The following is a 25723-nucleotide window of genomic DNA, read 5'->3' on the forward strand; positions in this document are numbered from 1 at the left end:
AAATGTGGTCAGAAAATCATTTTATTTAATGCATATTAAATCTAACTGGAAAAGAAATAAGTTCTCTTAGATTAAGAAAAGTTTAAATGAAATGGTAAAGTGTCCCAGACCCAATGGGAGCCTTAATGTAAAAAGGGAGAACAGGTAAGGATAACATGCCAGCAGGGTGCTTCAATGATGTTGGTGACAGAACTGTATTGATAGTCAGCAGCCATGAAGAGATGCAAACATCTGTATGTCCAACACTACACACCCATGTGCAAGTGCCCACAAAGAGTGGCAATGAAGTAGGTGCTGCAAAGAATAATTTGAAGGGAGTTGCCTCTACTTCTATCCTCGGTGGTCCATGTGTATTTGTAGGCTGTAATTTTAACTTCAGTATTGTTAATAAGGATACCTCATTCATGGTAAAGATTTAGTGTTACTGTTTCAAAAAGTGGTGGTAGTGCTATTGCTAGTGCTGGTTGCTTATCACACATCATATTGGTGAGACAGTAAATAAAGATTTTGGCAGATCATCATATTATTCTGATAAGGCCTTGAGTCTTCATGCCCATAGCAAATGAGCTGCAGGGAGTACTGAAGGTGTTTTTATTTGGTTTGAGGGCCATGGATTATGTGAAAATTTAACTAACTGTACTGTTCATAATCATCCATCATCCATCATGTGACCTTTAACACCATGATTTTGAAAAAGCACATTGATCTTTTAAAAATGTGTGTGTGCAAGTGTACACAGCAGGAGGACTGGTTGTCAAGCTCAATGACAACCTGCCAGGTATTGAAAAGTTGGTTGGTCAGTTTAAAAGAGGGGGGAGGGAACAAACTGCTGGGTCATTTGTCCCTCATTCAGATTAAAGTAAGTTCACAAGGGTTGGAGTAAAATAATCAAGACATACAAAACACAGCTGGAAGAAAAAACCACAAGAATGACTGAAGGGCAACAACCACCAAAATGGACAAACTCAGACAAGAATGGCTGGTCGACCATGGGAATAGAAAGGAGAAGCCAGCCACTCCAAAACACATTAAAACCTCCACCCTAAAAGCACTAGGGTGGAGGATACAGAGGGACAAAAGACAAGTGCTAAACTTTAGATCAAATGATAAAACACACCCTTATGAATAAAACGTAAAACTGAAATTGCTGTTGAGGCATTGTCTTCCAACATCAAAGGTAGGGTGCTGGGAATGTTAAAAGTCTGCCACAGAGTGACTAAAAGTGGGCAGTTCAGCAAGAGGTGGGCAACTGTCATTTGTGAGGCACAGTGAAACAAAGGCAGGTCCTTGTGATGGAGGAGGTAGCCATGTGTTAGCCTCATATTGCCAATGCAGAGCCGGCAGAGGACAACTGATTCCCTGCGAGAAGACCACATGGAAGACTTCCACACATTCTTAGTCTCCTTAATGACATGCAGTATGTTGTGCATACTATTTTGCCATTCAGTCTCCTTAAGCCGAAAAACCTTGTGGCGTAAGACTGAACACAGATCAGTTTTGGAGACTTCCATCTCCAGAAGCTGTTTCCGCTTAGCCTGTTGGCAAGTTTGTTGCCTGGGATTCCGACGTGTTCTGGGGCCCACACAAAAACCCCACTGAATGACAGGACTGTTCCAGGGCATAGATGACTCCTGAATGGACGCTACCAAAGGATGGCAAGGTTAGCACTGGTCGATAGCTTGTAGGCTGCTCAAGGAGTCAGTACACAGGAGAAATGACTCACCAGGGCATGAGCAGATGTGATCAAGAGCACGAGATATGGCTGCCAGCTCTTGAGTGAAAACACTGTAGCCATCTGGGAAGGAATGCTCTTCAATATGTCCTCCACAAACATACACAAGGCCTATGTGAACATCAGCTATCAAGCCGTCAGTGTAAACCACTTCACAGTCTCGGTACATGTCTAGAATCGAGACAAAGTGATAGTGGGGAGCCACAGGGTTAACGGAGTCTTTAGGGCCATGTGAAAGGTCCAGAACAATCTGCAGCCTAGGTGTACACCATTGAGGTGTACGTGAATGGACCTCAAGTATAGGTCGTAAAGGCAAGGACTCCAGTTCAGAAAGAAGGGATCAGACACGAACTGCAATTGGAAGCCCTGACTTGGGCCGCCAATGCGGGAGATAAACCGCCATGGTTGAGAAAAGGAAACGGTAATAAGCTGATGAAGGTGAGGTAGCCAAATCAATTGGGCATTGAAAACTGGTCCTAAGAATCAATATGTCTCCACTACAGTAAGTGGATCGTCATTAAGGAAAAGTCCTGGTTCTGGATTAACTGTGTAACGCCAACAGAAATGCGAGACACTGATTTTGGAGCTGAAAACTGGAAGCCATGGGCTAGAGCCCATGACTATGCCTTGTGAATGGCTCCCTGTAGGTGCCGCTCAGCAACACCGGCACTGGAGGAGCAGTACGAATTGCAGAAGTCATCCGAATACAGAGAATGTGAGACCAATGGCCCTACAGCTGCTGCTAGACCGTTAATAGCCACAAGAAATAGAGACACACTCAATACAAAGCCCTGTGGCCTGTGGAATGAGATTCTCCTGAACAGGTGGGGAGCAGGGGGAGGGGGAAGCTACGGGATGCATCGACTTGGACACGGAAAGTATGGAGTGACTGGAGGTTGTGTTGGATAAAAATCAGGGCAGGCCCCAGAGACCCCACTCATACAATGTGGCTAGGATATGATGTCCCCACGTTGCGTGTTATGCTTTATGTAAGTCAAGAAAGACTGCAACCAGGTGTTGCCATTTGGAAAAGGCTATTCGGACAGCAGCCTCTAGGGATGCAAGACTTTCAGCGGTAGAGCAACCCTGGTGGAAGCCGCCCTGACGGAGCTTGTAGGCCACGTGACTCCAGGACGCAATCCAAACACCAACACACCATGCATTTCTGCAGCTTACAACGAAAGTTGGTGAGGCTGATGGGCCGGTAGCTATCCACATCAAGTGGATTGTGACCAGGTTTGAGCACCATGATGATGGTGCTCTCGCACTGCAATGGAAAGACACCATCGCACCAGAGCCAGTTGAAGATGATATGTTGCTTCTAGTCAGATGAGACATGTTGAATCGTCTGACTGGATACAATGTGGCTCAGGAGCTGTGTCTAGGCAATGTGCAAGGGCATCGAGGAGCTCCCACACACTAAATGGGGCATTATAGGGTTCACTGTGGCCTGTAGTTTTATAGGGTTCACTTTGGCATACAGTTAACGAGAGGACTTTCCTTTCCATCCACATTTGAGGGTGCAAAAGGCTAGGGGGTAGTTCTCTGATGCAAAGGCTTGAGCCTAGTGCTCAGCAAAGTGCTCGGCAATCATGTTTGCGTCGGTAGATAACACACCAGTGATGTTAATGCCAGTGAGACCTGTTGGGGTCTGGTATCCAAAAAGATGTCTGATCTTCATCCAGACTTGGGAAGGTCACATATGACACCCAATGGCCAACACGTACCTGTCCCAACACTCCTGTTTCTGTCATTTTATAAGCTGGCAAATGCGAGCATGGAGCCGTTCAAAGGCTATTAGGTGCTCTAAGGAGGGGTGCCACTGATGTCCCTGTAGAGCTCGCTGAAGCTCTTTAATTGCCTCAGCAACTTCTGGTGACCACAAAGGAACTCTTTTGTTGGGGACAACCTAAGGAAAGAGAAATTACTTTTTCTGCTGCAGAAATGATCATTGTAGTGACCTGCTCATTAACATCGCTGGCACTATGTGGGGGAGATTCAGCAGTGATGGCAGAGGTGAAGGCTTCCCAGTCTGCCTTGTTTAAAGCCCATCTGGGTAGGCTTCTGTGGGTATGAGGAGAGTGACAGGAAGATGGAGAAGTGTTCATTACCATACAGCTTGTCATGTGCTCTCCAGTGGATAAATGGGCGAAGGCCAGGACTGCAAACCGAAAGATCAATGGCTGAATGTGCGCCATGTGCCACATTGAAATGTGTGGGGCACCTGTGCATAAGAGGAAGAGGAGGTCGAGGTCGATTTGTGACAGTAAATTTTCAGCCTCCTTACCTCACCCAGTAAGCATGGCACCACCTCACAAGGGGTTATGTACATTAAAATCTCCCAAAAGTACATAGGTTTAGGGAGTTGATCAATCAGTGAAGCCAATAGGCTCAGGGGTACTGCACAATCTGTAGGACGATATACATTGTGGACAGTTATTTCCTGTGTCATCCTTATCTTGACAGCCACTGCTTCAAAAGGGCATAGGTCCACTACATACCGAGTTCAGGACGGACTCAGACTCCACCCGGTGCTCGATTACAGTCACTACAGTTCTTGTAATATCCCTTATGACTGCAGAGGGCAGGGGTCCGCATTGCCGGGCTCTCAGTTTCTCTCAGAAAGATACTATCATTCAGTGCTGACTGCATATCGGCTGCACCAGACTTGCGTATTAATTCCTTTAGAGTTGTGAGGACTTCCCATCAATGCAGCTGTGGTGGTCAAAAATTGTGGAGTGGGATAGAGGTTTGAATACATACACAGTTCAAATGGGTGTATATTATGTTAGCTATGTAGAAATGAGGAAGTTTGCCCAGGATAGATCAGCACCATGATGGGTTTTTTTTTTTTGTGGTTTTAGGGCGCAAAACTTCTATGGTCATTAGCGCCCAGCCCGTGACGTAGAAAACAGGAAAAAAACGAAATTTAAAATCAGCAGTAATGGGAACAAAGTCATAAAATTTGAGAAACTAAAGGCAGAAGGAATGCTTAAAAATCCACTATAGAAAGGGGTTGGTTGTCCCCAAAAAAAAGGCTTCAAATGACTGACGTCATTTCACTGTCACTAATAAACTGTAGAACGCGGTCAGCTGAGTGCGTGTCATCTGCTAAAATCGACGATAGATCAGGCGATAGCCGTAGACGGGAGCGTAACGGATTAAAATAGGGGCATTCAATTAAAAGGTGTCTGACCGTCCACGGCTGAGAGCAGTGGGGACAGAGTGGGGGAGGATCACCGCTTAAAAGATGTCGATGACTAAAAAGACAGTGCCCTATCCGGAGTCTAGCTAAAATTACCTCCTCCCGACGACGCGATCGGGAGGAAGAGGTCCATGCGCAAGGAAGGGCTTTCACTTCCCGCAATTTATTATGGGGAAGTGTTGACCAATGCGCATGCCATAAATGAGCAACTTGGCGACATAAACCGCTCCGTAGATCGGTAAACGGAAGAAACTGAATAGCTGGCCGAGGAAGAGAGACTGCAGCCTTGGCCGCTATATCGGCCGCCTCATTTCCACAGATACCAGCGTGTCCTGGGAGCCAGAGGAACGCCACTGAGACGCCCCCCAGGTGGAGCAAGCGCAGACAGTCCTGAATCCGGTGGACCAGAGGGTGCACAGGGTAAAGAGCTTGGAGACTGAGGAGAGAGCTGAGAGAATCTGAGCAGATTACGTACTGTATCCGCTGATGGCGGCGGATGTAGTGGACAGCCTGCAGAATAGCGTAAAGCTCCGCGGTATAAACCGAACACTGGTCGGGAAGCCGAAAGTGATTTGGGGTGTCGCCAACAATATAGGCACTCCCTACACCTAACGATGTTTTCGAGCCATCGGTGTAAATAAATGTGGCTTCCGTCATTTGTGCACATAGAGCAGCATATGCCCGACGGTAAACAAGTGTAGGGGTACCATCCTTGGGAAATTGACACAGGCCCCCGAGCAAGTCGATCCGGGGATGGAGCCAAGGCGGTGCAGTACCCCAAGTTGTCAAGAAGGTTTTAGGAAAGCAGAAGGAAAGAGAATGGAGCAGTTGACGGAAGCGGACTCCCGGGGGTAGTAGGGAGGAGGAGCGGCCTGCATACCCGACATCAAGGGAGGCGTCGAAAAAAAGGTCATGGGCTGGATTAGCAGGCATGGAAGACAAATGGCTAGCATAACGACTCAGAAGGACTGCCCGCCGATTGGATAGCGGAGGTTCAGCAGTCTCAGCATAAAGGCTTTCCACAGGGCTGGTGTAAAAAGCTCCAGACACTAAACTTAATCCACGGTGGTGGATGGAGTCGAGACGCCGAAGAATAGACGGCCGAGCAGAGGAGTAGACTATGCTTCCATAATCCAATTTCGAGCGCACTAAGGCGCGATAGAGGCGGAGAAGGACCACTCGGTCCGCTCCCCAAGAGGTGCCATTCAGGACACGGAGGGTGTTAAGGGAACGCAGACAGCGAGCCGAAAGATAGGAAACGTGGGAGGACCAGCACAGTTTTCTGTCAAACATAAGACCCAAGAATTTAGCGACGTCGGAGAACGGAAGGTTGACAGGACCTAGATGTAAGGAGGGCGGAAGAAACTCCTTACGTCGCCAAAAATTAACACAAACGGTCTTGCTGGGTGAGAAACGGAAGCCGGTTTCGATGCTCCACGAGTGGAGGCGATCGAGACATCCTTGATGACGTCTTTCAAGAAGGCTGGTCCGTTGAGAGCTGTAGTAGATCGCAAAATCGTCCACAAAGAGGGAGCCCGAGACATCAGGAAGGAGACAATCCATAATTGGATTAATGGCAATGGCAAACAGTACAACACTCAGCACGGAGCCCTGGGGTACCCCGTTTTCTTGGGAGAAAATACGGGATAGAGTAGTGTTCACCCGCACCCTAAATGTGCGCTCTGCCATAAATTCGCGAAGAAAAAGAGGCAGCCGGCCTCGAAAGCCTCAAGAGAACAGTGTGCGGAGGATGCCTGTCCTCCAACAGGTATCGTATGCTCTCTCCAGATCAAAAAATATTGCTACCGTTTGGCGTTTCCGGAGGAAATTGTTCATGATATAAGTGGAGAGACCAACAAGATGGTCAACGGCAGAGCGATGTTGTCGGAATCCGCATTGGGCTGGTGTTAAAAGACTGCGGGATTCCAGCCACCAAGCTAAACGGTAATTCACCATACGCTCCAAAACCTTACAGACACTACTCGTGAGAGAAATGGGGCGATAGCTACAGGGGAGATGTTTGTCCTTTCCAGGTTTCGGAACGGGAATGACAATAGCTTCCCGCCATCGCCTGGGAAAGGTACTGTCGGTCCAAATTCGATTATAAAGGCGAAGGAGGTAGCGCAGGCTATGGGTTGATAAATGCAGCAACATTTGGACATGGATACCATCCGGTCCTGGGGCGGAGGAGCGAGAAGAAGAGAGTGCATGTTGGAGTTCGCGCATGGAGAAAACAGTATTGTAGCTTTCGCGATTTTGAGAGGAGAAAGCAAGATGTCGCACTTCCGCTGCACGTTTCTTCGGGAGAAACGCTGGCGGGTAATTTGAAGAGCTCGAAATCTCAGCAAAGTGCTGACCCAATGAGTTAGAAATTGCGACGGGGTCCACTAAGGTATCATGCGCGACAGTGAGCCCAGAGACCGGGGAGAAACTAGGCGCGCCTGAGAACCGTCGAAGCAGACTCCAAACTTCCGAGGAGGGAGTGAAGGTGTTAAATGAGCTAATAAAGAATTGCCAGCTTGCCTTCTTGCTATCGCGGATGACACGACGGCATCGCGCACGGAGCTGCTTATATCGGATACAGTTGGCCAAAGTTGGATGGTGACGGAAAATGCGAAGAGCACGTCGCCGCTCACGTATTGCGTCACGGCATGCCTCGTTCCACCAAGGAACTGGGGGGCGCCGGGGCAATTCGGAGGTGCGTGGTATTGAACGTTCCGCAGCTGTGAGAATAACGTCGGTAAAATGTGTGACCTCATCGTCGACGCTGGGAAAGCGACGGTCATTGAATGTCGCTAGAGACGAAAAAAGTGTCCAATCGGCTTGGGCAAACTTCCAGCGTTGCGAGCGCAGATATGGCAGTTGAGGCTGCAGTCTAAGGACACATGGAAAGTGGTCACTCGAGTGTGTATCATCAAGGGCGAACCATTCGAAGCGCCGGGCTAGCGGAACAGTACCGACCGCAAGGTCCAAATGAGATAAATTTGCCGTGGAGGCAGACAAAAACGTGGGGACCCCAGTGTTGTGGCAGACTAGATCCGCTTGGTGGAAGACGTCTAGCAATAGTGAGCCACGTGGACAAGGATGTGGAGATCCCCAAAGCGGGTGGTGGGCATTGAAGTCCCCAACCAGCAAATAGGGGGGTGGAAGCTGATCAAGAAGATGAAGGAGATCAGCTCGTGCCAGTGGTGTAGACGATGGAATGTATACCGTACATAGAGAGAACGTGTATCCAGAAAGGGAAAGACGGACGGCGACAGCTTGGAAGGAACTGTTTAAGGGGATTTGGTGATAATGGAGAGTATCATGGAGCAGAATCATGAGTCCTCCATGGGCTGGAGTGCCTTCAACAGAGGGGAGGTCATATTGAACGGACTGAAAATGAGGGAGAACAAAGTGGTCATGGGGACGCAGCTTTGTTTCCTGAAGACAGAAGACGACCGGCGAGTAGGATCGTAAGAGGATCGACAATTCATCCCGATTGGCGCGAATGCCGCGGATATTCCAGGGGATAATGGACATAGGGTGAACAGAAAATGGAGAAACGTGACCAAGGGTGCTGTCAACTCAACGACTGCTCAGAGCTTGCGACCGACAGCATGGAATGGCATTCAGTCGAAGGCAGAAGGTCCTGATCCATAGGTTGGTCAGGAGCAGCTCCTGCCACCAACAATCGGCCAGTTGACCGGCCACCAGCAGTGCGCCTCGGCGACACGGAAGATGGCCGAGGGCGATTTCCACCAGGTGGTGCTGTAGTGGGGACACGCCTTGGCGGAGAAGGAGAGGAACTGTGTTTCTTCGTAGCCTTCTTGGAGGTATGATGTTTAGATGAAGGAGGAACCGATGGTTGTGAAGTTGCAGTACGTAAAAACTCTTCACGAGAATGCTCTTTTTTCGAAGACTTGGCGTCTGACTTTTGGGCTCGAGATTTAGCAGAACCCGACGAAGGGTGAGCCATGGAGTGGGCAGGCGAAAGTGGTGAGGTTGAACGGGCGATCTTTGCACTGGCCGATCTGACGACCGTGGTACTAAATGTGAGGTCGCAAGTTTGCGTGGCCGCCTCCTTTGTTGGCCGAGGAGAAGCAAGGACAGTGCTGTATTTTCCTTTCTGAGGCACGGTGGGCTGTCGACTGGCGAGTAACTTTCGAGCAGCAAAGGTCGACACCTTTTCCTTCACTCTTATTTCCTGGATGAGCTTTTCATCCTTAAAAACGGGGCAATCTCGAGAGGAAGCAGCGTGGTCACCCATACAGTTGATGCAGTGTGGGGATGGAGGTGGACAAGCACCCTCATGGGCATCCTTGCCACACGTAACACATTTGGCCGGATTGGAACAGGACTGGCTGGTGTGATTGAACCGCTGACATCGATAGCAACGCGTAGGGTTTGGGACATAAGGGCGAACGGAAATTATCTCATAGCCTGCTTTGATTTTTGATGGGAGTTGAACTTTGTCAAATGTCAAGAAGACAGTGCGGGTTGGAATGATGTTCGAGTCAACCCGTTTCATAACCCGACGAACAGCGGTGACGCCCTGGTCAGACCGTTAGTGCTGAATTTCTTCGTCAGACAATCCATCGAGGGAGCGTGTATAAACGTCTCCACGCGAGGAATTTAAGGTACGGTGCGGTTCCACCCGGACAGGGAAGGTGTGGAGCAGAGAAGTACGCAGCAATTTTTGAGCCTGGAGGGCACTGTGTGTTTCTAACAACAGGGTGCCATTCCGTAATCTGGAACAAGACTTTACAGGACCCGCAATTGCGTCGACACCTTTCTGAATAATGAAAGGGTTGACCGTGGAAAAGTCGTGACCTTCGTCAGACCGAGAAACAACAAGGAACTGTGGCAACGATGGAAGAACCGTCTGTGGCTGAGACTCAGTGAACTTACGTTTGTGAGCAGACATAGTGGAAGGTGAGGAAACCATTGCGGAAGAATCCCCCATGATTACCGGCGTCTCCGATGGCGCGCTCCTCCCTTGTGGGGGCCCTCACCGAGGGCACACCCGCCTTAGGTGATTGTTCACACCTCAGGTCACACCTCCCGACAAACGGACGGAGGGACCAATCGGCACTTTCGGAAGGTATCAGCTCGGGTAATCACCCCTCCCTGGGCCTGGCCTTTACCAGGGGGTACGTACGTGTCCTACCTGTCTACCCGGGACGGGGAATTACGCGTTACCCCGTCACCGGCTACGCATGGAAGTGCGTGGGTCGGCCTTCAGACACGCACAGGGAGGAAGAAAGAGAAAGGGAAAGGAAAGAAGAGGGGGTCTCAAACGCCGCAGCGGAGAAAAGGGTAAAGAGAAGAGGTAAGGAAAGGAGAAGGACAAAGGAAGGAAGAAGACATACAAGCAAGGAAGAAGAAGAAGAATGCGGTACATTTACAAGCGTCCGTCTCCGGACGTAGGCGCAAACCATACTCCCAGAGGGGGAGAAAGTGAATGAAAGAGCCAGAGGTGAGGGGGGGGGGGGGGTGAAGACAGGGGATGGGGAAGGATGCGGAAAGGGAAGGTATGCAGCCCGGAAAGGAAGGAAGGCCACATTAGCTCGGGGCCCCGTGCTCGCTACGCACGTATCCACAAAAGAGTTGTGGATCCCCTGGGGGCCACCATGATGGTGCTGCCAGTGGTAGCAGTGATGGCTAAGACCATTGTGATGGGGGTGCTGGAGGCACAACGGCTGTGCAATTGACCTGTGTATCATTGTTGAATTAGCAGATCTGTTACAGTGCAATATAAATTATAGAAAAGTCAGTATTACTAATGATTCTACTGAGTACCCAGTGTAAGATGGAATTAGTTTCTGCTCTTCATTTTAAACTTACAGATCTCAGTAGATGTACTGGACATTAATGGAAAAAATGTCAGTGACTGAACTACTTTAAGAGCAAAAGTCTTAAACACCATCTTAATTCATTGACAGAAAATAGTGATTCTACTTTCACGAAACTGACACCTTTTTGAAATTAAAAAATTGTCACCTTTCCATTCCCTGACTTTTACACTTGTCAGATTCCTCCAGTGTGCTTTTTGTAAAAATATTGTATAGAATTTTGTGTTCCTAGGAACTGCCATTGGTCAGTTTCAGCTGAACTTCAGCATTTAGAATTTTTATCCATTCTCCAGCAAAAGCTAAAAGTTATTGCTCATACAACTATAAAGATTTAGATCTATAGCAAGCAGTGTGATGCCTAATGGCCCATCCAAAAGGTTCAAACACTTCTGTAGTTCATGTATCACGTGCCTAGTTGGTCCCCTGGATTGCTCTTAACTTTTTGAGTGTTGTGCAGTGACCCAGGTTTGTAAAATTTGGCATCACAGTTGCAATCTTAAGTCTGTACACACTACTCTGAGTTCAAGTTTGTTGCCTGTCATTGCTTCTTAAGATAATTTGTCAGGAAGTTCATTTTCCAGAATACCCACTTGGCTCAGTGTACTTACTGTCGTCCCAGAGCTGTGGAGGTGAACTAATAGGTCTTGGATGTTGGTGAACAAAAGGTTTTTCTGGTAACACTGAGATATCCCTTGGAAGCAGCTCTGAGTCTGTGCAACCCATGAAGTCCTGTGTAACTAGAGTTTTAGTGTACTGCAGAGCCTATGGAATGGCAGCCAACTCTGCAGTGTACACACAACATTGCAGGGAATACTTCAACATCCCTGGCATGTTTAAAATGAAAACTGTTCCTGTCATTGACTTCTGGTCCATCCATGTGAATTCATCTCTAACTTGGGTAGTCACAGAGCATCAAACAGAACAGGTATCTGAAAATGTTGGGATCAGCATTTTTCTTAGGGTCGCAAAGAGGTAGCCCTAATCATAGGAGTGGGTACATACGATGGGGGGTGCTGAGAGGAAGACTGAGCAGACAAGTGGGGGCAATGGGAGGTTCTTGCATAGAGCCTCCAATCATATCCCAGCTGATCTACTCACTTTTAAGTAATTTGTCATTAGTCTAAACTGTTAGCTGTGAAACAAACACTGCGTAATCACTGACAGTTGCTGGCATCTGACTCAATGGTGGGACACCAGCTTTCACCAGGAAGCTGTTTCACAACCACAAACCACTGGTGGACCAGTCTAACGAGCTCTGTAATGATGGTTCTGCTGACCTGTAGGCAACAGATCTGTAGTCCAATAGGGATAAAATAGCAACTTCATAAAGTCACAGAACTACTATGCAGTCACAGAACTACTATGCAGTCACAGAACTACTATGCAGTCACAGAACTACTATGCAGTCACAGAACTACTATGCAGTCACAGAACTACTATGCAGTCCACACCCCAGAAGGTGCTGCTGAGAAATCTGAGAATATTAAATTTCCTCATGCAATTTACCTTTAACTGGCATACATGTGGCAACCATGTTAACTTACTGCCAAAAAACCTAAAAACTTTAAAGTTACTAATTAACTGGTTACATAGGTAGAAGTTGTGTGTGCAGATACACTATCACGAATTGACAAAAGTGCACGACATACATTACATGATAGCCATGTTTCAGGACCCAATTATGTACTTTCTGTATGGGAAGATGGCAGTCACACACACTTCCACTCTGCAGTCATGATGCCATTGAATGAGAGAAAAAGGGTTATGCTCAGAACCACTCCCTGAGGGGCCCCAGTTTCCTGTATGTATTGGTTGCTGAGAGTCAAATTTATATGGATACTCAGTGCAAGGTACAGAAAATTCCTGATGAAATGGGTAAAGAGGCCTGGAACCTCCAATGATGCATTGCAGAATGGAGTTGGTGGTGCCAGATTGAATTTTGCGCCTCCTGTAGGTCAAACACAGTGATCAGGTGTTAGTGAAGTGCAAAATCATTGCACACTGCAGATTCCAGTTGGTCTGTGATTCTACAGAATGCCTGCAAGCCACTTTAAAATTGTGATGTGTATGCCCTGGCTTCCAGACACCAACAGTTAGTTGAAGACTGAAGTAATTTCACAGTCCTTACATTAGAGAGATTGGTTGATAGTCAAAATTTGAGGGTCTTTCCCCACTTTCTGTATAGAAATAACACCCTCCATCTACTGGGAGGGAAAGTCCCATTCCCGCCAAATGTGATTAAAAACTGCAGGATATACTTTATGCTGATATTGAAAAGATGTTTAACCATTTGATTATGAATTTTATCAGGGCCAGGGACTGCATTCTGACACTGCTAAAGCATCGCAAAACTCTCATTCACTAATGGGACACTGCACGATTCAAAGCCTTGTGCCTGGAAGAATAAGGACTCGCAATGCCAGGTGTTTCCAGGTCAGGATGTTAGGAAGGTAGAATGGTAGTTGCTGCATTCAGACTAATCAGTGAAGCGTGCCACAAAATATTCACCAATGATAGATCAGTACAGATGTTGCCACTGAGGGGCCAGGAATGACTGGATGGTGGGTGGTCACAAATGTGATTGCATTTAGCCCATACTTGAGATACTGGGGTGTGAGGTCCCACACGAGAGACACTGTTACTAACACTTGTGGTTTCTCTTCTTTTTTAAAAATCATGTCTTCACTAAGCCTCTCAGCTATTAAATGTTCCATAGAAGAATGGTGCTTGTGTCTAAGTGTCCTGCACTGCTTTCCCATAACTACAGCTATTTTTTCAGAACACTGAGGTGCCAATGTCTACTGGCAAGAGCCTGAGACACAACATGTTCCACTGGTTGATGGGTTGACAAGGAGAGGCAGGAAAGTGTTTGCTGTTGCACAGGTCACCTTGCATGGACCACTAGGTTATGGGCGAGATGCTCAGGCTGCAGATTGGCACCATTGGCTGAGTATGTTCCTTGGTCTGTATCAGATGTGTTGCAGCTCCTGAGTTATTGAAGCAGACTTCCACTTCTAAAAATCAACTGCTCTATTACTTGACATCTGCTAGATGATGATTCGCTGCTCTCCGTAGGATTGTGATCACTGAAGTACCCCAGTAGGAGGACAGTGGAAGCAGGGTAGAGGCAGCTGTTCCATTAGCACCACTAGCTCATGATATGGTACACATCTGTCTGTTGGTAGATTAGATAGATATTACATACTCTTACCTTCACTGACAGCTAGACACTAATGGCTACATCTTCTAACATAGTGGTTGATGGCACCTGTTCATTGTGTCAGACAGGAAAAGTGTGTAGACTCCTCGAGATGTCCTCTCCGCATTAATGTGATATGGAATTTGTAATTTTTTATAGTAGGGAGTTGGGTTTTGAGGGTTGTGTCCCCTGAAGTACCACACCAACTGCACAGCAAGTATCCATTAACTGATGAAGTTTGGTCATTGAAGAAACATCAGACTGGGAACTGGAAAGCAGTGAAGGGGAAACAGCAGTACAAATTTCTTTACTGGTGAGTTTGTTCCACCTGAATATGTGGTTCTTTATCAGTGTTCATAGGCTTGACCTCGAGGGAGAGGAGGAGAGAACATGGCCATGTCGACTGGAGCAGCAGAGTTCTGTTTACTTTTTATTTATCCTCCTTGTCTCTGTAAGGTTTCAATTTGTGAGACAATTTTCCTCTTTTGACTTCTGGAACAGAAGGGGACCATTCTTTTTTAAGATGATCAATCTGTGGCTCTGTCTGCCACTGGGTGGTGGGAGACTGCTGATATGTTTTGTCCTGGAAGGGCCACCTTGGCAGATGTCCTGTTCCCTGTAGTACCAGAGGAGGATGAGGCAATCCTAGCAGCACTGGTGGTGTGGTTATTACTGTTTCTGTGGGTGTAGGGGTTGAGGAAGCTGGCGTGTCTCCCTGACAAACAGGCATTGACATCTGTCAAGTTTGACATCATACTGTCTGGGCAGATGTTCTAACTTTTCATTAGCATCTGGATGAGACAGGTCATCAAATGTTTTATATTCCTGGATTTTCTTTTCCCTAAAAACTGAACATGTCAATAAATGAAAGGAGAAAGGAGAAGACTGGGTTTAACAATCCACCGACAAAAAATGCCACTAAATGGATGGCAGGAGAGGGGGTATGATGTTCTGGCATGTAGGAGGGGTGGGGGTTGTTCACTAGTAGCCTCACTGGCATTGAAAACATATCATAGGAGGAAAATAGGACTCAACATGACACCTAAAAACCATAACCTTAATTTTCTCAGAATATTTAAATCAAATACTAGGATGATAGGTCCTCTAAATGCAACAAAATGGACTCTATGCAGCCTTAGATAGGCATGCAGTTCAGCTGTTTGTAGTATTAGGTCCTGATGGGAGGGGACATCTTGAATCCTGTAAAGTTTATTATGTATTATAGGGTATATCCCCAAACTTGTCACAGTCCTGATGTGTCCATGATTGGTTAACAATCAATGTATTGATAAAGATCCATTGCCCACCTCATCCAACAGCATGGCCAAAGATGGTAATGTCATGGGTTGCAAGCCTCAGCATTAAACTCTTTCTTTTTTATCAGGACCAGGTAAGATGACTATTTTTGCATAGCCACCAGTATGGCCAAGTTTGATCTGATTCACTGTGGATCATCCACCTTGATGCCACTCACTTCAGTCAGAGGTTCTCCCTGTGTGCACCACTATCTTGGCAAAGATTACCAGGGACAGTAGCTGTTGCCCGGAGTACTGATGCCCCCAGATTAGACAGGCACCTACTCCTTGGCATACATGAGGAGTTTACAGTTCAGGTATCAGCAGTGCAATCCACATGTTGTCATGAAGGGGCTACAACCACAAGCATACCACCACCACCACCACCACCACCACCACCACCACCACCACCACCAAACCCTAAAACAAGAGCATAACTATTTAAGCTGAAATGTTAAGGAAAAGACTGTGAAGTCTGCTAAAACAGATGGCAGAGCCCTCAACATAAAAGCCTTGCTAGGTATAAGCCTCCTTTTAGTTGCATCTTATGACAGGCAATGAATAACCGAGTTCTTTCTAGCCCCTCACAGCATGGGGACACACTTGGTAAGTTTCTCAGACAAAAAATAATCTGCACCATGTTACTATAATGAGCAGAATGAGCTGTGTGTTTTGCTGCTTTCACTGTACTTGCTAGGCCTTCTGACAGTTCAGACAAAAACAAATTAAAATGGGCAGGAGTTAAAACAGACAGTAAGTTATAAAGCAGAGAACTGTCAGTGTTCTTACCACCACAGAGAAAATATAACCACTAATGTGGAACTATTACCAAGCAAAGCAAGATGCAGGTTCATGGTTCATGGTTCATTCAGTTAATGTCCAACAAACCAGACAAATATGTTTTAACAACAAAGTATATATTTAATGCTTTCTCACACCTTGGCAAAGGGAACACGCACAGAGAGAAGCAACCAATTGGAGCATACATCTTTCTGCATCTGCTGGAGCCTATTGTAAACCAAGAAAGACATGTGATGACAACTTTCTTACATCTCCAACTTTCTACGAAACTAAAGAAAAGGAAACTCCATTAGTTGGTATAAGGAACAAGTTCCATGATGAAATCTCGGATGACATATGGAAGCCCAGTGCTGAAACACTCCATCATCCAGTACCATAGTACCAAACAGAGACTGCACAATAACTGCATACCATGGAAACCATAACACTGCACAATGAAAAGAAATATACGATAAAGACTGCATGTAGGAGATGGCCAACATATATCTCATACAATTTTACAACACTTTGGACATGGTGGCAATAAAAGCATGGCCCATCTATATCATCATCTTCTACAACATAGTAACAAATAAGAAAATGGAAAGGAAGTAGTTCATACTTCAGATGGCAAATGAACTCTAGTGAAAAAAGAGCAAGATCATCAGACAAAGGAAGATGATATGGGACTGAAATCACCTAGAAAGCAGAGGAAGTGGCAAATCAGCATGTGCAAGGGCAATAAGAACAGTGAAAACTGAAGTGCCACAATGCTTTGAGTGGAAAATATGCACATAAAACCAAAATCACCTCATTTGTGTGTGTCTAGCAGATTTCAATGACTTGAGTGAAAAGTAATACAAAGCCATATTTGGAACACATGCAAGAGTAATAGGGACCAAATCTACTAAATTTGTGCAGGAGGTTGTTCAAATAGTTAATAAATGAAAATCTACAGTTTAGGAATCTTGTTGCCATTAGCAACAATAATTGTAAGATTTTTGTTGTTGACATAAGCAAAATTATTAATGATATTTAATAACTATTACAATTGTTAGAAAAACATATGAATCAATGAACACTAAACGTATTTGTGTAAGTGAAATGCAAAAATATTTTATGTGGTGTCAAAATGACCCCTTTCCACCATCTTACGAATGTCAGAAACTCCATTTTAGTGTTAACAGATGGCAATGGCTGGAAAGACAGTGTCCAATGCAGAACCAAGTTAAAACTTCCACATCAAGACAAGGTGGACTAAGGGAAGGCACACGAGCTGTATGGAGAGGTTTAATTTCACCTAGTTTATCACACGGAGAGGGCCAGTGTACGTGCCACAGCAATCAAATGTTCCTGCTTACAGCAACACAGTTCATTTGAGGAAAGAAAATAGCTGTAAAATCTAGGTATTAGAAATGAAAACTTACCAGCAATATCAATAGTATCATTCCCCAAGACAACAAAAGACACACTGGTACCAGCATCAACAAGTGAGAAGGCAAACGTGGATCTGCTTTGCTTAAGGGTGACATAAGCAGGACACACAGCCCCTGTAGAAAACTGAGGAAAGCTAAGAATACACATTTAGAGAATGTGTTGCCCAATGTACAGGTTGGCACAATAAAGGTCACATAGCTCTGCCATAGAAGTTCAGCACTGGTCTGAGAGGCAATACTTAAAACTTTCTTTGCCAATGTAGGTGCATCCTGCACTATGGTCACCTACTGAATCATTAGTAAAAAATGAAGGTGCTGTCCACAAGAGGTGTATGATGCTACATAAATGTTGAGCAAATGACCAAAGCCACAGAAGAATATTTTGGAAACAGATTAAGTCCAGCAATGGAAATTTCTGCACAAATTCAAAGGAGGAAACAGGGGGGAGGAGACTTTCACTATCTCGAGAACATAGGAGGTAAAGCGAGATGAAGCTTTCAAAGCAGAGTACATACAAATGAAACAATCAGTATCATCGACTACGTGCCTAGCAACCACCAAAACTATGGATGCTATACTAATATCGGTCATTATCAAATACTTCTACATGTCACAGCGTATCAGCCCTATCCCCACACACAGGGCTCGTAAGGGTATATTGCTAATTCAGAATCCTTCATGTAAATGTGTACAATAACTCACCAAATATGCATTCATTTTAAATGTTACATTATTTAATATTATTTGAAAAAATAGATGAATGATCATGTATTAACACACCATCTCATTAACAAAATTACAATCATCATCATATGAAGTAATTTATTTACAAATTCTTATTGTATTAACACAAAATCAAACTTAAGAGAAAAAACCTGACATGTAATACAGTTAAGTTTTTGGTAGCAAAAAATGGTAAATCGAGGATGGAATGTAAGAATATTACGAAAAGGGTAGTTGCTACTCACCACACAGTGCAGGTGCTGTGTCAGATAGGTTCAACAAATTGAGCTATCAGCTAACGAGGCATTTGTCAAAAAAATATTTCTCATGTGCACGCACATGCAGGAACAGACATGCGCAGGCAGAGACACAGACACACAGACACGTGCATGCAAATGGACACATGACGGGTCTCTGGCAACTGAAGCCACATTTTGAGCAGCAGCACATGATGGCAGAGACAACTGGGTGGAGGTAGTGCTAGACTGGGAGCAGGGAAGGGGCCAGATTGGTAATGACAATGGCCAGTGAACGTTGAGCCCAGGAGGTTTATGTGAATGTAGGACATATCGAAGGGAGAATGACACCTCCAAATGTTAGAAAATATCAGACAATGTTGGTGGGAAATATCCAGATGGTACAGGTTGTGAAGCAGTTGTTAATATGAACATTGTGTTCAGTGGCATGGTCAGCAACATGGTGGTCCAATTATTTCTTAGCCACAGTTTGCCAGTGACTATTCATGCAGACAACCAGCTTATCTGTGGTCATGCACAGATAGAATGTAGCATGGTGGTTGCATCTTAGCTTGTAGATCGCATGAGCTGTTTCAAAGGTAGTCCTTACTTTGATGGTATTGGTGATGGTTGTGATCGGACTGGAGTTGGTGGTGGTGGTGGTGGGACAAGGTATGGGAAAAGTCTTGCATCAAGGTCTATGACAGGGATATGAGCCATGATGTAGCGGGGTTGGGAGCAGGTTGGTTGGTTGGTTTGTTTAGAGGTGGGAGTAGTGAGCAAACTACAAGGTCATCGGTCCATTGGTCCTAATAAAACAATACCACAAATGTGAGAATAAAATGGATGAAACATATACCACAAAATTGAAAGAAAGAAAAAGCTACAAGAACGAAGGGAAGACAATGAACACTAAATGGAACAAAAGAGGACAAGAAAAAAAAGATGTTAAAAACAGAAGAGAGTAAAACATGAAAGCAGATTACAGTGGCTGGTGAAACACGAGAATAAAAAGGGAAAGGCAGCCACTTTGCAATACATTAAAACCTCCACCATAAAAGCACTAGGGTGGAGGACACAGAGGGACATGCACTAAAACATAGTAGTATAAAACCCAGTCTAATGGATAAAACGTAAAACTAAAGCTGCTGTGGAGGCATTGTTGCTAACACCAAAAGCAGGGTGCTGGGAAAGTTAAAAGTTTGCCACAGAGTGGCTAAAAGTGGGCAGTCCAGCAAGAGGTGGATGACTCGTCATTTGGGAGCCACAGCGACACTGAGGTGGGTCCTTGCAATGGAGTAGGTAACCATGCATTAGCCACATATGGCCAATGCCGAGCCGGCAAGGGACAACTGACTCAATGCGAGAGGCCTGCATGGAAGACTTCCACACATTCATAGCCTCCTTGATGACATACAATTTGTTGTACATGCTGTTATGCCATTCCATCTCCCAAAGCCAGAAAAACCCTGCGGGTTAAGACAGAACGCTAGTCAGCTTCGGAGATGTCTATCTCCAGAAGCGGTTCCCGCGTCGCCTGTTTTGCCATCCTGTCGGCAAGTTCGTTGCCAGGGATTCCGATGTGTCCTGGGTCCACACAAACACCATGGAATGGTGGGACTGTTCCATGACATGGATGGACTCCTGAATGGATGCTACCAGAGAGTAGCGAGGGTAGCACTGGTTGATAGCTTGTAGGCTGCTCAATGAGTCAGTATACAGCAGAAATGACTCACCAGGGCATGAGCGGGTGTATTCAAGAGCACGAGATTTGGCCGCCAGCTCTGCAGTGAAAAACACTGCAGCTAACTGGCAAGGAGTGCTGCTCAATATGTCCTCCATGAACATATGCAAAGCCTCCGTGACCATCAGCCATTGAACCGTTGGTGTAAACCACTTTAGAGCCCCAGAACACGTGAAAAATCTAGGGGAAGTGACAGCGGAGAGGGGCAGGGTTAATGGAGTCCTTAGGGCCTTGCAAAAGGTACAGACGAAGCTGCAGCTGAGGCATACACCATGGAGGCATACGTGAGCGGACTGCAAGTAAGGTGGTAAAGGGAAGGACTCCAGTTCGAAGAGAAGGGACTGCACAAGAACTGCAATCGGTAGCCCCGATCTGCACTGCCGATGTGGGAGATGGGCTGCCGCATGTGTACACCAGAATGCTGGTCATCAGACTCATCCTAAAAGCTCCTGTCGCTAGTTTAATTCCACAGTGGTGCACAGGGTTGAGTAAATGTAATGCTGAGGGCGCTGCCAAACCATAAACCACACTCCCATAGTCAATTTGGAATTGGAAAAGGGCTCTGTAGAGATGCAGCAGCATAGAGTCATCTGCACCCCTATTGGTGTTGCTGAGGCAATGGAGGGCTTTTGAGGTGCTGCCGCACTTCTGCTTAAGCTGACAAAGATAAGGAAGCTAAGTCAATTGAGCATCAAAAACCAGTCCTGGGAATTGATATGTCTCCACTACAGTAAGTGGATCGTCATGAAGGTAAAGTGTGGGTTCTGGATGAATGGTACGACGCTGACAGAAATACATGATACACAACTTTTTGGCTGAAAACTGGAAGACATGGGCTAGAGTCCGAAACTGTGCCTTGTGGATGGCTCCCTGGAGGCACCACTCAGTAACAACACTACTGGAGCAGAAGTTATCTGCATACAGAGAAGGTGAGACAGAGAGCCCGACAGCTGCTGCTGCTAGACTGTTAATGGTCACTAAAAATAGAGACACTCAATACAGAGCCCTCCAGGACTCAGTTCTCCTGGATATGGATGGAACTATGGGAGTCACCAACTTAGACACGGAAAGTGCAGAGTGACAGGAAGTTTTGGATAAAAATCAGGAGTGATCCCCGGAGACCCCACTCATACGATGTGGTAAGGACATGATGTTGCCAAGTCGTGTTGTATGCTTTACGCAAGTCAAAAAAGACAGCAATCAGGTGTTGCAGTCTGGAAAAGGCTGTTCGGATGGCAGACTCGATGGATACAAGAGTATCAGTGGTAGAGCTACCCTAGCAGAAGCCGCCCTGACATGAAGCCAGCAAGCCACATGAAGCCAGCAAGCCACATGACTCTAGGACCTGACCCAACCGCCAACATACCATATGTTCCAGCAGCTTACAAATAACGTTGGTGAGGCTGATGGGCTATCCACATCAAGTGGGTTTTTACTGGGTTTGAGCACCGGAATGATGGTGCTCTCCCACCATGAATAAGGTAGCAAGGAGGTGGGGGGGGGGGGGGGGGTAGCTTCCAACAGTTCTTGTGCATTGTAGTTCTTAACAGGGTGATTTTACAGGGCATGCGATTTTGTCCACCCCTTAGCAAATGATGAAGGTATTTACTTAAACATAACTAACCATTTATGTGCCACACTAATAGTGAGGTGCAGCTGGAAGTTTCAAAATTTCTTTGGATGTAATGAATTCTCATTAGCAGTACAGTGGTTGAATGAATAGATTGGTTTTGTCCCCTCATTGCAGTTTGAGCCCTAACAATTGCCAGCATCTTCGATGCTCTCCTTCTGTATTAGTAGTGGTGGTGGTGGTAGGAGTAGTAGTAGTAGTAGTAGTAGTAGTAGTAGTATGTGTAGGGGAAATCTGAAATGATTTGTTCATGAGAAAATAATGATTTGAGGAGAAAATATTCCAGTTGTTCAGAGTGTAAAAGACTTTCAGATCTGGCTGCAATTATTGTAACTAATATGAGTATGATCTACATTCACGACAATCAGAATTTTTACTGTCCCATAACACACAAAGTTAAATCAGATTTAATGTACTGGCGAAGTGTCAACACCGCAATTACATTTCAATAACAGCATTAATGTAAAAAAAAAAAAAAAATTATTACAGTCCTTTGACATAAAACTTCTAAGCTTAATTAATGATAATTTGCTTTCCTGCTCAGATTTTCACATCATCATTCAGAAATCTTCTGAAGAAAAGCAACTTTCTGTACTAACAACTTTCGTAGCTTTCGTTTCAGTTGCCCTGTCTCCATGTTGTGGATTTTTTCTCCCAAAAAATTGTAAATATTCATGCCCATATACCTGGGGTTTGTACACATAGCTTTTATCTGCGAGAGGGAAGCATGAAATTCTCCTTGTTACTAGTGCTGTATTATGTTTAAAATTACGTCAATGATTAGCTCAGGGTTACTGTTCACAGAAATAATCAGTTCATAAATATACAAACAGGGGACTTAAATTTTTTTTAATTTCTTAACAATAGGCAATGGTTTCTTTTGGTTTTGTATTACATGTATTTCTAACAAGATTTTTTAAATTTTAGTGTTCTAATGTTTTGCTTATGTTACACCAAAAAAATTACACCATGCCTTACTCAAAATAGCTGTTGTAAACTACTTTGTCTCCATGCTAGTTGAATAAAACGATCTTCATTAAGAAGGCCAGGCTGTTTATTTTTTAACAACTTTATATGTGAAGACTGGGATAAAGGTTGGTCCAGACACATTACTAAAAACTTAACACAACCTGCTTCTTTCAATTTTTGGTTTCTACGATTTATGTCAGTTTCATTTACCTTAGAGTTTTTAGTTTTAAATAGTAGTGAATATGTTTTTCCAATATTCAATTTCAATCCATTTATCTGGAACCAGTTTCCTAAACTGTCTAGAAGAATTGTAACAGTTGGAGTTTGTTCCAAGTCACTGCTTTTGACAAGGGCTGAAGTATCATCGGTAAACAAAGGTGTGAGTTTATGTTAAGGGGCAAGTCATTTGCATAGCATAGAAATAAAACTGGACCCAGAAATAAACCTTGTGGACCACTTTGCAAAATAATTCAGAGAAGGAATCTCACTTGCCTGATGACTTAACTACCCACTGTTTTCTGTTTGTGAGATCTGGCAAACCACTATAAAGCACAACCTACACTTCTGTATCTTTCTATTTTATACAAGAGCAAGTGATTGTTTACACAATCAAATGCTTTAATGAGGTCACAGAACAATCCTGCAACTTTTCTTGACTTGTCTAACATGGAACTGATTTTTTCACAAACTCATTAATGGCCCCTGCTGTGATTTTACCTTTGTGATTGTCATTGATTATCTGAAATTATGTTTGCTTTTTCTATAAACTTTTTTATTTTGTATTCCCATCACTTTTTCAAGTATTTCTGAACGTATTGCAATAGAGATGGGGTGGTAGTTACCCATATCTTGAGCCTTTTTTTAATGAAGTTTTTACCTCTGTATACTTTAGGTGTCTGGAAATTGACGTCTTCCAAATGATATATTAATTGAGCAGGGGGGTAGGGGAGAGCTATTATCCTGGTAGCTGCTGTAACTACTTTCGTAGCTAGGCCTATGCCCTGCAGAATTTGTTTTTAATTGCAATATAGTTTTCTCTACAGCTGTGATTGAAATTTTCAACTTTAAATGATTCTTCTACCTTATGACAAATGTAGATTTTTTTGTATAAGCATCTACATCTGTTTTTGATACATTTACAAAAAATATTGAATGATTCTGAACGGGATATGTTAATTTTACTCCCCACATAAATTCTGGAGATATCTTTGCTATCAGTTCTAATTCCCAGTTCTGATTTTACAACAGACCACATTTTTCATTTGTGTTCATAAGCCGAGAGGTAATTATTATTAGCCATTTCTTATGCTGTTTTCAGCGTCTTTTTTAAATATGGTTTTATGCCATTTGACATAATGAAAATAGGGTCTTTGTTCTATTTCAGTTATTCGTACAACTGTCTCTTTCCCCACTGGAGATTTCTATTCCATCAGCGATCCAATTTAGTTTAACACTTTTGTGTGGCATACTCTAAGAAGAAATATGTAATTAAATACATTAAAAAATTTTCTAAAATATCTTAAAATAAGCTGAGATTGTGATATCTTTAACGTGCATTCCACTACTACTAATTTAGAGGAACAATTTAAAAATTTTAACAAATGTCTTGCTATAACTTTCTAGTACTTGGTCCATCTGCATCAGTTATTTCAATAAAGAGAGTGGTCTGAAAGTCTCAAGTAAACACACAGCTTCCTTGCATCATTGAATTTATAATTAGGTAAGATATTATCAATACAGGCTCCTTTATTTTCATTTTTTGTGTTTTGACTTCCATGAAATTTACCTTTAAACAAAATTTTACAGTTGAGTTCATAAACTGAGTTACTGGTTGCAATTGTATATTTATATTTAAATCAGCAGCTATTAAAACCCTTTTCTTTTTCTTACTGCTGAATTTCTGTAAGAGAACCATTAACATCAGTAAAAATTTTGTTACCTCTACATCTGGGATTCTGCATATTGATACAGTAACAATACAGGGTGATTCAAAAAGAATACCACAACTTTAAAAATGTGTATTTAATGAAAGAAACATAATATAACCTTCTGTTATACATCATTACAAAGAGTATTTAGAAAGGTTTTTTTTCACTCAAAAACAAGTTCAGAGATGTTCAATATGGCCCCCTCCAGACACTCTAGCAATATCAACCCAATACTCCAACTCGTTCCACACTCTCTGTAGCATATCAGGCGTAACAGTTTGGATAGCTGCTGTTATGTCTCATTTCAAATCATCAATGGTGGCTGGGAGAGGTGGCCGAAACACCATATCCTTAACATACCGCCATAAGAAAAAAATCGCAGGGGGTAAGATCAGGGCTTCTTGGAGGCCAGTGATGAAGTGCTCTGTCACGGGCTGCCTGGCGGCCGATCCATCGCCTCGGGTAGTTGACGTTCAAGTAGTGCTTGAACCAATTTCAGACGATAAGGTTTCATAACTAACCTTTTTTGTAGGACTCTCCATACAGTTGATTGTGGAATTTGCAGCTCTCTGCTAGCTATGCGAGTCGATATTCCTGGGCTGCGAACAAATGCTTGCTGAATGCGTGCTACATTTTCATCACTCGTTCTCGGCCGTCCAGAACTTTTCCCTTTGCACAAACACCCATCCTCTGTAAACTGTTTATACCAACATTTAATACACCACCTATCAGGAGGTTTAACACCATACTTCGTTTGAAATGCACGCTGAACAACTGTCGTCGATTCACTTCTGCCGTACTCAATAACACAAAAAGCTTTCTGTTGAGCGGTCGCCATCTTAGCATCAACTGACACTGACACCTAGTCAACAGCGCCTCAAGCAAACAAATGTACAACTAAATGAAACTTTATAGCTCCCTTAATTCGCCGACAGATAGTGCTTAGCTCTGCCTTTTGTCGTTGCAGAGTTTTAAATTCCTAAAGTTGTGGTATTCTTTTTGAATCACCCTG

General features: G+C 44.4%; 1 protein-coding gene across 1 annotated transcript in view; it reads left to right on the forward strand.

Moving 5' to 3' along the window:
* Positions 1–15702, forward strand: part of LOC124598208 (hyphally regulated cell wall protein 1-like) — an 81143-nt gene extending 65441 nt beyond the window's left edge. The window contains exon 3 of the mRNA XM_047135988.1: positions 15617–15702. Within this exon, the coding sequence (XP_046991944.1) occupies positions 15617–15702 (86 nt within the window). The remainder of the gene's footprint in view (positions 1–15616) is intronic.
* Positions 15703–25723: the final 10021 nt, after the last annotated feature.

Source organism: Schistocerca americana, chromosome 1, assembly GCF_021461395.2.
Source record: "Schistocerca americana isolate TAMUIC-IGC-003095 chromosome 1, iqSchAmer2.1, whole genome shotgun sequence".
In the NCBI taxonomy this organism is placed as follows: Eukaryota; Metazoa; Arthropoda; class Insecta; order Orthoptera; family Acrididae; genus Schistocerca; species Schistocerca americana.